Here is a 16,509-nt window from a genome sequence, read left to right as displayed (position 1 = left end):
AGGCAATGCATGCAAATGTTATGTTGAATGCGAAGTATGCCGTCCAGGTCCTGAATTATTCAATTTAAATCTAAATTTGGTCATCCCTCCCTTTTTAAATAGTAGTCTCCCTCTCTTTTATTTCTCTTTGGCTTGCCTTTGTCATTTTAATTCTTGTCTCAGGTTTTGACGACAGGATTTGGATGATTTCTAAAGTTTTTTTTATCCAAGGTGTCACATAGAAAATAACACTTTTATGCAGGTTTTATCACCTCAGTTGTGCAAACAAATGTTGACAGGCAGATAACATGTCTTTTCTTGTCATTCTGTCTATCTGTCTCTGTCTCTCAGTTTCGGTGGCAGACAGCAGGGTGATCCTGGAGGGTCTGCAGAGGTACGGTCCCACGCCGATCTATCTGCCTGTCAGCTACCAGATCACCAACGCCGAGTCAGCCTTCTTCCTGCAAGAAGCCAACCAGGACTTAATGAGGAACTCCAGCCTGCAGGCCCGCACCGAGTCCTTCTTCATCCACCAGGCCCGCCAGATGCCCTCTGTCAACGCCAGCTACGGGCCTCTCTCCATCCAGCAGCCTGTTCCCCTGGAGCTGCTGCAGACCCTGCCGGGGCCCTTCAACACGCCCTCCTTTACGTCTTCATCAACATCGTCTTCACCTCTCTTTACGTTCAACTGGAAGGTCCACACCTACATCATCAGTGAGAGGATTCACCCCAGCTGGCCCAAGGTGCAGGTGTTGTTCTATGTTGCAGGGAGGGACTGGGACGACTACAGCACTATCCATAAGCTGCCCTGCGTCCGGATGTTTGCCTTCCATGAGACCCAGGAGGTGCGCGGCACATGCAGGTTAAAAGGGGAGCTGGGCATATGTGTTGCTGAGCTGGAGCCCCTGGCTAGCTGGTTCAGCCCACCCACCGTCAGGCCGGGCAGGCAGAGGGTCTCCGAGCAGGCCCAGGGCACCCCTGTGGAGCTCTACTACATGGTTCAGTCCACGGAGAGCGGGGATTGCAGCTCGGAGGACTCGCGGAAGAGCGGCTCCGTTCACACAGAGCAGCAGAGGCCGATGGGCTATTTTTCGGGGCCTACGCCTATGCAGCGCATCGGGAGCGTCAGGCTGTTCCAGCCGCTGTCGGAGCTGAAGCTGGACAGTAACTTTGTGGTGATGGTGCCCTCCAAACCCATCCGGCAGAGAGAGACTGTCTCGAGCTTTCTGGCTCTATCCAGCCTCTCCGCGGTGCAAATCTTCACCCTCAGGTGAGTGAGCCTCCTCCTGGGAGAACACGAGGAAAATAACATCTCTGCCTTCTCTCTGCTGCTCTCTTAATGCTTTCTGTGTCATGTTTTTCAAGGAACATGCATAACAGTGTCTGTAGATATTGGATTGGATTTACAGTATATGTAACCAGAGAAGGCAGTGGTGGTATGTAGGTGCTGTTGAAATACACGTTCAAATGCATTAAAGCCTCAGATCTGTGTGGGTGTGTGCATGTACCTATACATCTATCTGCCTTTTACCTGTATGGAGTTATGCTGAGGTATAGCCAACACTCAAACCATCATAAACATTTCCCCATGAAAGTGTGAGTCACTGTGACTCATACTGAAGTGATTCATTCTGGGTTCAACACATCCAATTTAATCATTCTTTTTTTTCTATGAGATGTAGCTTATACAAACCTTTCGAATGTATTTTCTTGTTCGAGAAACGGCAATCACAATGACTGTTGATTGCCGCACAGTTTTGGGTCCAACTTTCCTGTTTCCTATGACTAAATAACTAATTTAATGTGGAACTGGGAAACTTAGACTTTAATAAGAGGGCATGGTCACGTCCAGCTCTTTTTTTTTTTTTTTTAGTTTAGTCTGGCTTGTCTGGGTAGCTCAAAATAATGCCAATGAAAATGTGACCGAAAATGTGTCTTGGTCCTTTTCCAGGTGGATAAAGGTGCAGTTCATTTGTGGCGTGAATGCAGTATGAACAAATGATAGGATTTGAAGCTCTGGAGGAGGCTCTCCTGATTGAAATATTGACATGTATTAACAGTCTGCACATGGAGAAGAGTTTGTGGTCATTCTTTGTTTGTTTCTGTGTGATTTGCTGTGACCTGCACCTCTTGTTTTTCGGTGTGCGACATTTCCTCCTCCCAACCGCGGGGTATGCCATGACTTCCTAATAAATAACCTTCTTTGTGATTAATGAAAGTGGAAATGTCACGGTGGCCCCGGTGCTCTTCTGTGTGGAGTTGGGGTTAACGTGTCGGCGTGGGTTTCCAGCTCAGGTGAACTGAGGAATGTGTCGATGCAGTTTGGTGTACGTTGCAGAATGCTGTAAGACACAGTTTGCGAAGCCCTTTGAGACATGCGGGTGATAAAAGGCTATAAAAATAAGCCTGACTTGACTTGACTTTTAAGGAAATGTGCTGCTTCTGGAAGATGTGCATTTGGCCTTACCTGTCCTTCCCTTTCTTATAGTCATCTTCTAAAAACAAGCGGTGTGACATGACTGTTAACCGAGACACTTTGCTGATTATAACATTTCAAGAGATAATTTAACCTCTTACGATCCTGTGTCCTCATTTGTAGACATTATAAATTTGGAGCTGTATCTTCAAGCCGGCATGCTATCATAGAAATGACTGAAATTCCCTTCAGAGGTCAACCTAAGCTCTACAAAGACGTCACATGTTAATAAACTTGAAATGAAACGTGCAAAAGACGCCTAACAGCTACATTTTGACATTTTATGGAAGAGAGTTGTAATACTTGCCATGAAGTTTATTGTAAATTATTCTTTTCTGATGAAGGTCTAAGGGCTGAAGAGATTTGCAGTTTACAGTATAGTTCATTCCTACGCACCTGTCAACATGAAGCTGATGAGCATTCATAGTCATGGAAGAAAGTCCTAAAATACCACATTAGATTTTTTTTTTTTTTTTTTTTTTAATAATACACCTTCATTTTTTTTTCTGAGGAATGCTTTCAGTGAGATGTAAGTGAATTTGAACTTTTTGAAGCATGAAATCCAAGCCCGTTTTTATGATGTCCTCGGTAATGGACACTGGGTCAAAGAAGTTCAGTTTTACTTCATTCTCTTTGGTGTTAATGGCAGGCTTCCAGGAGGATAGTCAGCGATCACACTGCGGATTTTACAACTACACACGCACACACACACATCCTCACCCTGTTCACACACACACACACAGCAGTCTATACAATGGAAACACGTGTGCAAGAATCAGGAGGTGCGGCTGAATCACTGCAGCACCTCTCATACCCCTTTTCCACCAAAGAGGTTCCAGGGCTGGTTCGGAGCTGGTGCCTGACTTAGCACCGGTTCTTTGTTTGTCCACCGCCCAAGCACCGGCCAAACTGGTTCCAAACCGGTTCCAGGCAAGCACCAACTTCGAGCAGGGGCTAAACAGGAGCCAGAGAAAGAACCGATGACGTGACCCATCACGTCATTGGTGGGCGGGGGTACAGACCCAAACGGGAACAGCGAACACTATAAGCGTATAGCTAAACATAGTCGTCGTTCGTTCTGACCACGAATACGACGGGTAGCCAGCAATAATTGCATTTTTCGCCTCTGGACCGCAATGTAGGCTTGTAAAGACACGAGCAGTATTTGCATCGCTACGATGAGGTCGTCCATTTGTCTTCCATGTTTGTTATTGTGATTCTGAGCGAAAAGCAAACCAGTTCTTGGTTCGAACCAGTTAAGCACCGGCTCTAGCACCAGCACCGAACTAGCACCAGGTTCTTTTTGGTGGAAAAGGGGCAACAGTTCTGCTTCTGGTTTGGTTCGTTTTGGAGAAAAAACACTAACCATTTCCAATGTTGTTGTAATTTGTTTTATTTGCAAAAAAGTACCATTTTTTCATTTAGAGATTTGGGATAATAATATAGGAAATCAAGAAATATTCTTTCAAAGGCAAAACTGCTGCTTAGACTAGTTAAACAGAAAATATTTTAAGTATATTAATTAATTCATCAGCTCGGTGTGTGTGTGTGTGTGTGGCTCTCATACAGAAGATGTGTTTGCAGCACTGCACTTTTCATCTCCCGGCTCTAAATATAACCAACAGTCACAGGCAGGTAACTCTCAGTTTCCCTTAAGGTGCAATGGTCGTGTATTGAACGGCTTCCTTTTTATGGTTCAGCTTTACATCTCTAATATACACCTGTGTATGCGGTTTTTCTTTTTTCTTTTTGAACTTTTTTTTTTTATTGCTCCAAGTGCTAGGAAGCATTAAAGGAAAAAATTAAAATTTCCTATGTCCCTACCTCTACCCTTTGTCAGTCTGAAGTCAAGAATTGTTTTGACTGGATAACACTGCTCTTATGAAGATGTTTTATTTACGCCCTCACCTTCAGAATTAGCCCTGACAACGCTGCTGTTGATTCATTGAGCTTTGAATCGTAATTTGAATGAGACAAAGTGACTGTAATTGCTCCATGTTGTGTCATGCAAATTAAGTTGTAAGGAATATGCGTTTCCACTGGGCTACTTTTATGTCTGAGATCTAAATCTTGGCAGATGAGACAGTTAGCAGCCTCAAAGTGGAGCTGTGACAGAGAGCCCTGGCAATTTGTCAACCCTGGGTGAGCAGGAAATCTGCCAGAAAGCCTCATTGCTTTTTTCTCTCACTCCAGCGATGATGAACTCCCATGAAGTATCTGCACCGGCTGCGTGTGTTTATCGCATTTGTCAGCATGTGTGTAAATGGGAACTTTAAAGACAGTAGTTTTCTTCTAGTCTTTTTTTTTTTTTGCCTCTCACTCAGCCAGTCTCAACACACACACACACACCAACCAATCAGTACTTTTTCATGTCTTCCGTTGGGATGCCGTGAACTTGAAATTCAACCAAAATACCTCATAAGCAACCAGAAGATTAAACCTCAAAGTGCTCGAAAATCACAAGCTCCTTTACTGTACTTACAAAACTCCGTAATTGTACAGCGCCGTGGCAAACTCTGTAACTGATCGTGCGTGTAATCTCACATTAATTTCCCACGCGCGCTACTTTTTTATCATATAAGCCTAAATTTTAATGCCGCGGCTCAGTTTTCTTTTGTCAGCTGTTGGTTTTTCCCAATAATAACAACCCTAAAAGCAGCCTCTAAGCACTTGGTTTCCCCTCACTAACTGAATCCCCATGATGATGTGTGTGTGTGTGTGTGTGTGTGTGCATGTGTGTTTGTGTGTGTGTGACAGCGCCAAGTTCAAGGGCATGTCGAGGAAGGCGGCAGCTGGAGTGTGTGCATCTGAGCTGGGCCTCCTTCAGGATGGTTGTAGCGAGTTAGTTGAACTTTTTCTTTCTTTCTTTCTTTCTTTCTTTCTTTCTTTCTTTCTGCCTGTTTCCTGTCATTCTCTCTCCCCTTGTGTTTGCATAGTGTAGGCCAGTGTTTGTCTGTGCACTGCTGTGTGTGTGTGTCTACAGACGTCTTAGTTTACAAGTAGCTCTTGTGTGTTTCTGGGCTCCCAGCAGCTAAGACATCATTATCTATTAATGTTCCCTGAAGTTACTCCAATCCCCTCTCCATTCCCCTTCTCTACCTCTTTCTTCCCACCACCACAGTCGAACTTGTGACCAAAAAAAAAACTACTGAGAATTTCTCTGGACAGCTCTTCTTATTACATGTGCCGCTGCCAGCTGGAATCACGGGGAACGTCTGCTCTAAATTGTGTTTTCTCGGGATTGCAAACCGCGGGACACGCCAATTTGCAGTATCGTGTTGTGTGTAATCGGCTTCACCCATCGCTTACCGCAGATCTCTTGTGACAGCGAACATGCCTCTGTATGTACACAGACCCTCGAGTCACACAAAGGCCGGTGTCCAAGTGTCACTCATCCTACAGGTTCATTTTTCTAATTATTTTATGAGATTATTTTGACTGCGCACATCATCGGTAAGTCTTTGCGAAGCGCCAGTGCACACATTTAAAATGTCATGGACGACGCAGTAAGCCAAGTGCAGTAGATCATGGGATCCACGGCTGCCCTGTGGAAACAGTGGCCAAACTGAAGAGGGAAACTCTGCAGTTCATTAATGGAAATTGTCTTTTTTAATTTATGGAAAGAATGATAGCTAGGCAAAATGTTAGACACATATATTATTTTAGCACTGGCTGGGCCAATGCCAATGCCATGTCATCAATACAAGCTGCAGGGGCTTGCAAGGAGACAACACAATTGATAATCTTGAAAATTTAAAGGAATATTCTGTAAAACATTTTGGGCAAAATAGCCGTTTTCCGACTTACGCAGATCGAGACAAAATGTTCAGTACCATACCATTATGCTACCAAAAATTAAAATCCACATGTTCCACTGTGTAAATAAAACAGTTTCAGAGTTGCTGTAGGGTTTATTTTTTCACTTTCACAGAGCTAGGCTAATGACTCCCATAGACTTTAAGTCTTTATGCTAAGCTAACAAGAAATGCTAACCATAGGAACCAAACCAGTGGACGTACAGAGGTCAAAATGGTGTCCAACATCTTGTCTCAGTCTGGGAAAGTCAGAAAAAAAGGGTATAAAATCATTGGAATATCCCTTTAAAACCAAGAAACTCTGCTTCATTGACAATTGAGCTGTGTAGGATATTTTTGAAACACATGGAGAAATGTTTACATTACAATTTAGAAATATTCCAGACCTTACCTTAGCTTCAAATCTGTGACTGTAGTTTAAATTAAGCTTATATTCAACTTATTCAGCATACGGTATGTAATGAATAAACCTTTTTGAACCTGAAATCATTTTAACACGTTATCTCGCATTATTTAACCAACCGAAGTATAATTTTATTTTCTGTTTTTTGTCTGTATTTTATACTATGTCAACTAAATGTCATCTAATTCCACTGAATGCAATCACACGCTTTTAATTGCAGCCACTGCAAAGACATTTCTGCAGACGCTCAGTCATGAATATGCACATGCACACACATAAGATGCGTGTCTGCCCGTGAGCATGCAGACACATGTGCACGCACGCACGTACAGACACAGACACACACACGCGCGCGTAGATCTGCTACGTGCCAACTGTAAATTCATGGTGTGTTTGTCATGCTAAAAGCTCCCAGTGGAATCAGTAATGCCCTGCTCTTTGCCTCATTAGCCATGGAGAGAGTGGTGTAACAGGTTGGAACGGGTTCTCCAGCTTCTCCTCATTCAACATGCAAATGAAAACACCATTTCCTCCTGAACAAATTAACAGCCTTTTCAAAAGATAAATCGCCCCAGCTGTATTGTAATTTTGACTAAACAATCCTACATGTTTCCACAGATCCCCCAGGGGCCGTGTTGTTGATGAATGCAAATGAATTTCTAATATTCCGGAGTTGGAAGGTGTAAGTATGAGATTCTTAATGCCGCGCCAGCCAGACACACGGTTGTGTTTTGGCTTGTTGAACTACAAATTAAAAAAAAAAGCGGTGGATTTCGTCCGGGCAGGTTTTGATATTATTCAGATGTCTCGCAGACACGAGGCAGACGCGCTCATTGTCGGTCGATTCTGATCCTTAACGCAGTTCAGATTTAGAGGTCTTGTGTCTGGGCTGTTTGTTATAGGCCGTGACTCGCTGAAATATCAGCAGGAGAAAAGGTTGGAATAAAGATGTTCCCCTCAGTGTATTAGCCTTATCTTGACTGCACTTCTCTGTGATTCGGTTCTTGGAAAAGGTCAACTAAGATACGCATGTCTCTGTTTTCCATTTCCATTTCTATACTTATCTGCGCTTTTTTTTTTTTTTCTTGTATTTTATCTGCCTTTCTCTCATGGTTTCTCTCACTTTTGCTGTGTTGTATAACCTTTTTTCCCCTCTCTGTGTACATTCACCTGCCCTTCTTCTTTTTTCCTCTCTTTCTATCTTTGATTCTCTGTCTTTTCTCTCTCTCTCGCTCACAGTTTTTTTTTTCTTTTTCCCTGAACTCGGTGTGTTTTCTTCCTATGCGTTGCTGCAGAAATCGCTTTCATTTCTATTTTTATGCGCCGGTGACTCTGCCCCCTTGATTAGTCGCCGTCTCAAAGCACTAAACAAACTGCTATTGCCCTCCTCTCTCCCTCTTTACCCTCTTGTCTCTCGCCTTCCTCTTCTCCCTTCGCTACAGTGTTCCCTCTCGCTGGTGTTTACTTTGAAAGCGCACACTTTCCCTCATCCACTCATTAATAAGTAATTAACGATTTGCGCGCTGGGGAGACTTGTTTGTGCTTCGGTGCTGGCTTCTGCCTCCACAAAGCTATCATCAGCTGCCTGCAGTGATTAATTTGAACACTTGTTGTTGTTATTATGTATTTTTTTCTATATTCTAGCACTTCTCCTCCTTTGTTAGTGGGTCTAAAGCGGCTAATTCGCGGGACATCAGGAGCACAGTACCATCTTTTTGACACGTCCCCGCTCCCCTCTCTTCCTTCATGGCGCTTCCTGTGTCCATCTGTCTTTGGAAAAGCCGCCTGTCTCTCAGGGACTTTTGTGATCCCACGGTGTATTGGCAGAGGGTGATACAGTGTGAGGGGTGGTGCTGTTCAAAGTGACATATGCCTCCAAGACCTTCGGTATTGAAACCCATCAAGGGTCAGAGATTGCTTGAGTCTCTCGCTCTGTGGGTTCTTTGAACTTGTGAAAGTCCTGCAGGCTTGGCACGGTGGCACCAGGGAATGAAGGCAGCTGGAGGGACTCTTCCCCAGAGAACGAAGCTCTATATCTGGGCTTGTGTTCGGCGTACTAATATGTGATTGTTCCTTCTACCACTACCACTAGTAATATATTTGCACAGCATTTTGATTGATCAAAAATACAAAGGGCCGTGAATGAATTAAAGGAACAAAACAAACATCAGCAATGAGGCATTGTAACACGACGATTTGGGCTTTCGCCACCATGAAAGCCCGGCGTTATAGCTTATTAACAATAGAAAGACTATGGATCTACATCACTGGGCTCTGTAATTAAATGACTTCTGAATTTTAAGTGCAATGTACTCGTCCTTTCATGAGTTTTCCTAAATAATTCAGCTTTAAACGTCTGCATTTTTAGAATCCTAAGGAAAAAAAATGACTTGAAAATAAAGACTTGCAGTTTTCTCCACATGAAATACGCTCATTAGTGCCAGACAATGGGCTGCAGGATTGGTATTCAGATATGTGAATGTCTCTCCCTCTCCTCCTACAGCCTGCTATTCAGCAATTGAATGGCCGCTGCAATTACGCACTGAGACAGTGAGCTCCATCTAAAATCTATCAAAACTAATTTCAGCCATAAGACTGACTTCAAAATAAAAAAATAAAAAAGCAGTAGATGATAAAAACCTTAGCTTGAGGTGAAATGGGGTGAGGGATGGGATGGTACGACCTAGAAGACCAGGGCATACCTCGGCAGTCTGCCTTCACTTTTAGTATATTTTAAGTTCAGAGGCTCTTATAAAAAATGAAATCAGTCCCCTTTTACACTTAATCTAGACTTTGGAACGGTGAAAAATATTCCTCCATATATAGAGTGCTTTAAATGACATGTAAAAGCGTATTAATAAAATCACTTGCGAATCAGCTCACAAGGCCGAACTGAGAATATATTTTGTCTTTCATTGCCGGTCCTGTTAAAAAGCCATTGTTGTTGCTGCATTAGATGAGAAAAAAGCTTTACAGACAAAGAGACAAAGAGATGAGATAAAGTTACAAAAGAATAGAAATGACTTTGAAATGACTGTTCGAGATTACTTCTCACTTCTATAGTCGAGAGTGAGCAACAATTCGGACTTGATTCCCGTTATTTAAACGAGAGTCAAGTCCCTCAAATTTCCAGAAGAAACTCATCAAACATCTGGCAACCGCTGTGATGTCAGTAGCGAGGTCGCCGTTGTTTTCGCGAACTTTAAGGGTCACGTTTGGTCAGATAAATGTAAAGATATGGATTTGGAATAGTTTACTGGATAATATGGATGGAGGAGAGCCAAGCTGATGTGGGAGGGATGGTCTGAGGGTCCACACACAGAGAGATGAGGGATGAAGGTCGAAGAATGAAGGAATGACGGACAGATGCATGGATGTATATTATACTATATTTTCACAGAAAATCAGTCAGAGGCGCTCAAATTGTGGTCAATGGATGCAACCTCATTTCCTGTGTTACTTCCTCGGTAAATGAAATCAAAACTTCTCACATTCTCGAAAATATCAGAACAGAATAAACATGAATGTTAAATATAGCTGCACGCTGGAACTGAACAGGTTCTGCTGTAAGTGGATGTGCATGGGCGGAGGGTCAGGAGGGCTGGAGGAGGCTGCCTTCCCTAAACTGACTGCAGGCTATTGTGCAGCATATCTGGTGCCACTCTGACTCGTGGTTCATGAGAGGATATTTGAAGTTTTGCAAAAAAAAATCCAGCATCCAACACGGGTGTCTCCGGGTGACTGAGGCTGCGTGTCCAAGGTCTAGGAACACAACAATCGGAGTAATTACCCAGGAAACAGTTTACAGAGCAGAATTAAACATGATCAGCCACAGCTGTGCAGGTTTTACATCTCCATGAGCCTTTGTGGACTTTATAGTAGTGCCCCTATGGTCCAATCAGTGATTTTTTTTTTCCTAGTATCCCAGTATTAGTTTAAAAGGACTGTTTCAACAAGTCCCACATGACCGGAGTTTGTTCCAGCCCTCCAATACGACCCAAAGTTTGCTGATTTCACCAGCTATAACCTCACTAGCCACTAAAAATACTTGGTTAAGGTTAGGGAAAAGTTTGTGGTCATGGTTGAGGTTAGGAAAGGATCATGGTTAAGGTTACGAAAAATTAGCTAACAAACGAATAAATGAGTGGACATGACTGTACCAACACTGTATAGGATTATTTTTTATTTTGCCGGAGGACAGTCTCATCTGTTGGCCAGAGCTGACAATAAGTCTGTGTATGCAACAAAACATAAGAAAAAACAAATGAACTTACAAAAAAAAAAGCAAACAAAGAAACACAGGAAACAAACAGGAGTAATAACAGCAGATCTTTGCTTCCCAGTAGAACACTAAATAAGGATTAATGCCAGTAATAATCATCACTATCTAGCTTCTCTCTGTTTTGTCGAGGATCCAGACGAGTAAACGCTGCCTTAATTTCGTGGTGCAGTGCTAAAGCAGTGACCCATTTTGGAAATGACAAAGCTGACAAAATTAGACGAATGTCAAGGCCCACTGGCTGAGTCACTCTGTTATGTGAAACTAAAAAGTGGCTGCCTCGCTTGCACACAAAGGCCACGGCGTGCAGGTTTGAATTCGGCACAATGGCCCTTTATTCATTTTTATGATGATTTAGAATTGATTGAGATGGAGAACACCATTGACCCGCTTCATACAAACAGTTTTCCCGCATTAATAAAGCCTGATTATATCACACTGAATAAAAACACATGCTTCTTTACTCGGTGCATTATTTTGGCCAGCATACATGTATTTGTTAAAATATCCAAGGATAATTTTCATATTTAGGCATTGTCAGTTGTGAGAGATCTATGAGACCCAATCCAGCTTTTTCCAATTAAAATCATTAGACACTGAAAAGAAGAGACCTCCACAATTGATAAATGCTCTTTAAATTGCTCTCATCCACATCAGCACCATGACCGGTATGTTGGTGCTTCTGAATGTGAAGGAAATCAGATTAGACTTGACAACAAGACTAAAATCTTGACTTAAACCACAGGGATTATTGAGGAATTTCACCGAGTTTTGTTGAAACTGCCACCGGCTCCCTTAAGGCCCACTCAGCAGTACAGAGGCCACTTTGGAATTAATCACATTTACAGAAATTACATTAGATCATAAATCTGCTGGGGTGCCGGCTTAATGGGCCTGCCACACACAAAGGACAGAGCGTTGTGAAGGTTTTTTTTTTTCTTTTCTTTTCTTTTTTTTTTTTTTTGGAGCTGCTGAGGCAATTATTTTACTTCTGTCTTCATGCTGTGGGTGTCCATTTGCTCACATCTGCAGGCAACAGTTTTGCTTCTACTTCTAGTAATCACTTTATAACTTATTATAACTGTCAGGCTTTTTTTTTGTACAGTTTAATCACTTTATCTGAAATAGTCACCTCATAACTGTTTACTGTTAGTCTTTGTGCTACGGCTTGATCACTTTATTCACCCTCATTGCTCACTGTTTTTTGCACTATGGGACTATTATTCATCTGCTGCATCAATTATCTGTCGTTCTACTGCTTTAATAATCTGTCTACTGCAGGAACAGCGCCTTGTTTATGTACACAGTGCAGCCACCTATCCAGACAATTTGTTATTTTATTTTATTTGATCTTATTTGATCTTATTTTATTTTATATTATATTATTTTGTTTTATTTTATATTTTATTTTATTTTTCATTAATTTAATTTTAATTTTTAAATTAAAGTTTGTTTTATTTTTAGAATTTATTATTGTTTTTTTCTGCTGCAAAAGCTAATTTGTCAGGATTACAGGCTATAAAATTGCTTTAGCCTAATATGTAGTATGAGGGACCATCATTTCATGGTCTGGCAATTTTACTGTAGGCTACAAATATGGTGTGTATTTCTAATCTCTAATTTCTAATTTGGACTTTTTGTATTTATCTCACTGTGTGCATTTGTTGCACTGAGCTGCTGGATGCCTAAATTTCATCCGGGCTCAGTAAAGTATCTATCTATCTACACTATATTGCCAAAAGTATTTGCTCGTCTGTCTTCACAGGCATATGAACGTGAGTGACATCCCATTCTTAAACCACAGGATTTAATATGATGTCGGCCCAGCCTTTGCAGCTATAACAGCTTCAACTCTTCTAGGAAGGCTTTCCATGCGGTTTAGGAGTGTGTTTATGGGAATTTTGGACCATTCCTCCAGAAGTGCATTTGTGAGGTCAGACACTGATGTTGGATGAGAAGGCCTGGCTCACAGTCTCCGCTCTAATTCATCCCAAAGGTGTTCTATCGGGTTCAGGTCAGGACTCTGTGCAGGCCAGTCAAGCTCTTCCACACCAAACTGGCTCATCCATGTCTTTATGGACCTTGCTTTGTGCACTGGTGCACAGTCATGTTGGAAGAGGAAGGGACCATCTCCAAACTGGTCCCACAAAGTTGGGAGCATGAAATTGTCCAAAATGTCTTGGTATGCTGAAGCATTAAGAGTTCCTTTCACTGGAACTAAGGGGCCGAGCCCAACTCCCGAAAAACAACCCCACACCATAATCCCCCCTCCACCAAACTTTACACTTGGCACAATGGAGTCAGACAAGTACCGTTCTCCTGGAAACCGCCAAACCCAGACTCGTCCATCAGATTGCCAGATGGAGAAACGTGATTGGTCACTCCAGAGAACACGTCTCCACTGCTCTAGAGTCCAGTGGCGGAGTGCTTTACACCGCTGCATCCGACGTTTTGCATTGTGCTTGGTGATGTAAGGCTTGGATGCAGCTGCTCGGCCATGGAAACCCATTCCATGAAGCTCTCTACGCACTGCTCTTGAGCTAATCTGAAGGTCACATGAAGTTTGGAGGTCTGGAGCTGTTGACTCTGCAGAAAGTTGGCGACCTCTGCGCACTATGCGCCTCAGCATCCGCTGACCCCGCTCTGTGATCTTACGTGGCCTACCACTCCGTGGCTGAGTTGCTGTCGTTCCCAATCGCTTCCACTTTGTTATAGCACCACTAACAGTTGATTGTGGAGTATTTAGTAGCGAGGAAGTTTCATGACTGGACTTATTGCACAGGTGGCATCCCATCACGATACCACGCTGGAATTCACTGAGCTCTTGAGAGCGACCCATTCTTTCACAAATGTTTGTAGAGGTAGTCTGCATGCCTAGGTGCTTGACTTTATACATCTGTGGCCTTGGAAGTGATTGGAACACCTGAATTCAATGATTTGGATAGCTGAGTGAATACTTTTGGCAATATAGTGTATCTATCTATCAATCTATCTATCTATCTATCTATCTGGTCTCACTGAGTTGCAGGTGATAATCTGCAAGGCTGGATAAGCTGGTAAACAGGGTGGGATTGGGTAGATGTTCACGATGTTCTGGCAGAACTGAGTGAGCTGGTCAACTTGGGGTAGAGGCTCTTCCTTGCTAAAAAATGCAAGGAGAAAAAAAAAAACTTGGCTTTCAAATCACTTGTTTTTTCCTAGCAGAAGATTTACTTTGATTAGTTCGATCCCCAGACTTGGACACGGCTTGTAAGACAAACTCAGAGTCATACATATTTTATTGTGGACTGGAGGCAAAAAAAAAAAAAAAGTGGTGAGAGGGAGACACTGTCAAACGTTGTGGCTGCCATACGTTGGTGTCTTGTTTTAGAAACTGAACAGTCAGTCACAAAAACACACAAAATGAACCACCGCAAACCAGAAGCATTTGTACGCAAAACCAATTTTTTTCCACTCCACAGAATGAGTGAGGCAGACGTATATAGACTGAAACAAAGGCAAACGGAGGAAATAACAAGAGCACAGACGGAGTGAGAGAGAGAAACAGAGTGTGTGAGAGACGAGAAGAGGGGAAGCAGGCAAAAATGATTTGCTACCGGTTCATTTCAAGTGTAACGAAAATGTGTCATTTAATTCAAATGTCTGCGCACCAAACTGGTTAGAATGTGGAGAAAGGAACCAATTTGTAGTGTTCACAATGTTTTGACTCACAGAAAACAAATGTGCTTGAGTCATGATTTGCCCTCCATGCAAAACACTCCACACTCCCTGCATCCCTCACAGTCATTTTCACTTTTTTTTTTTTTAATGGTATGCTCAAATTTGTAAATGTAACGGTAAAATATTTTTTAAACACACTGGGAAAGAACAATCACAAACCAGACAATAGTAGTACTGTGGCTACTGCTATTATTATTATGCCTACTACTGCTAGTAGTACTACAACTACTGCCACTACTACTACCACCAATAATAATGTACATAATGTATATGGCCAGCATTTGTTTTGCTCATTAAAGTCAAGAAATAGTTGGAAACGGCATTTTTTTTGTGTGTGTGTGGATGCCTTTCTAATGTGTGATGAAAAACATGATAATTGTCAAAATGTAACAGTGTTACAGTAAAATCAGGAATGTCACTTTAATAAATAATAGATTTGATATTTGTAAAACCACAAAACAAGACCTGTGAATACATTTTAAAAAAGTATCACAGTAGCAGTATCACAAATGTAACATATGTGATGAAATACAGCAGGACTTTGGAATGCGTTGGACATGCATGTGTACTGCTTAATGCACATTTGGCATTAAAAATGTGCATTACAGGTTATTGAATCTGGATTTTCAAATCATCCGGCACACTGGTTGCACGTGAGATTTCACACTTTTTAAATATTTCTCATGTAAAGTTCGGTCTCTGATGCACAAAGTCGTCTTTAAGAGGTGAATTCCCCATAGCCAATCATTTTTAGACATATTTTAGCAATTGCTCTGCATCTCGACTTTTGCACTAAAATAAAACATGACTGTAATTGTTGAGGTGGTCATTCGTGATTCCATACAAAGGAGTTTCTTAGCTCTCAGGGTACAGTGTATGTTACAGAGTGAAAAAAAAAAACAAGATTATTGAAAGTATTATAAATCAACAGCAACACATATAAATGGACTTTTCATGGGTTTTGTTTTCTTTCCAAGGACAGGGTGCCTCTGTTGATTGGCAGAAATGAAAACATAGAATTAGAGGCTATAGATTAAAGCAGTGACAAAGGCCCGCGGAGAGAGAGAGAAACAGAGAAACATATTGACAGACTGGGAGCTCTGGAGAGAATCATTAGACTGATGTAATATTCGGCTTGCAGCTCGGAGCTGTGCCTTTGGCTGGGCTTTAAGCTGTGCGCTGTTGGTCAGTGTGGCTGTAGCCTGTTGTGTGTGTGTTTCTGTGTGTGTGGAGGAGGGGGGGGGGGGGGGGGGGGGGGGGTACGTTGTTGGGGAGGCAGGCATTGATCTGCAGATATAAGCTGGTGGTTTAGATCCAAGCCTTCATCATCCTATGAAGCTGTGGGTGGATAAGCCTTGATCTGCTCAGGGGTAGCCTATACGATATGGGAGTCTGTGTGTGTGTGTGTGTGTGTGTGTGTGTGTGTGTCTGTTTATGAAGAACAGAGAAAGAGAGAGAAATGAACACAGAGAGCCGAGAGATACAGTGTATTTGACTGCACATGGGTGCACACATGTATGCACAGTGTGTGACTATATATGTACAGTGTGTGTGTGTGTGTGTGTGTGTGTGTGTGTGTGTGTGTATGTATGTATGCACGAGTGTGTATGTGTGATGTGGGTGTGTTATCTGCAATACTGTGTGAGTCACACTTTGGAGTCCACCAGTAGTAATGTAGCACAGAGACATGGCCACCTGCTGCCAGGTAGCATCACTCAATCAATCAATCAATCAATCAATCAATCAATCAATCAATCAATCAATCAATCAATCAATCAATCAGTCAATCAATCAGTCAATCAAACTGTTTATGTGGTGCATTTAACACAAGGTATCA

The 16,509-nt window shown here is 42.3% G+C and overlaps 1 protein-coding gene across 1 annotated transcript in view; it reads left to right on the top strand.

Moving 5' to 3' along the window:
* The first annotated feature begins 287 nt into the window (after positions 1 to 287).
* Positions 288 to 16,509, top strand: part of LOC115368952 (transmembrane protein 132C) — a 153,258-nt gene continuing 137,036 nt past the window's right edge. Inside the window, exon 1 of the mRNA XM_030065414.1 lies at positions 288 to 1,249. Coding sequence (XP_029921274.1) covers positions 288 to 1,249 — 962 coding nt within the window. The remainder of the gene's footprint in view (positions 1,250 to 16,509) is intronic.

This window comes from Myripristis murdjan, chromosome 12 (assembly GCF_902150065.1).
Source record: "Myripristis murdjan chromosome 12, fMyrMur1.1, whole genome shotgun sequence".
Classification (NCBI taxonomy): domain Eukaryota; kingdom Metazoa; phylum Chordata; class Actinopteri; order Holocentriformes; family Holocentridae; genus Myripristis; species Myripristis murdjan.
This window is presented reverse-complemented; position numbering and strand designations above follow the sequence as displayed.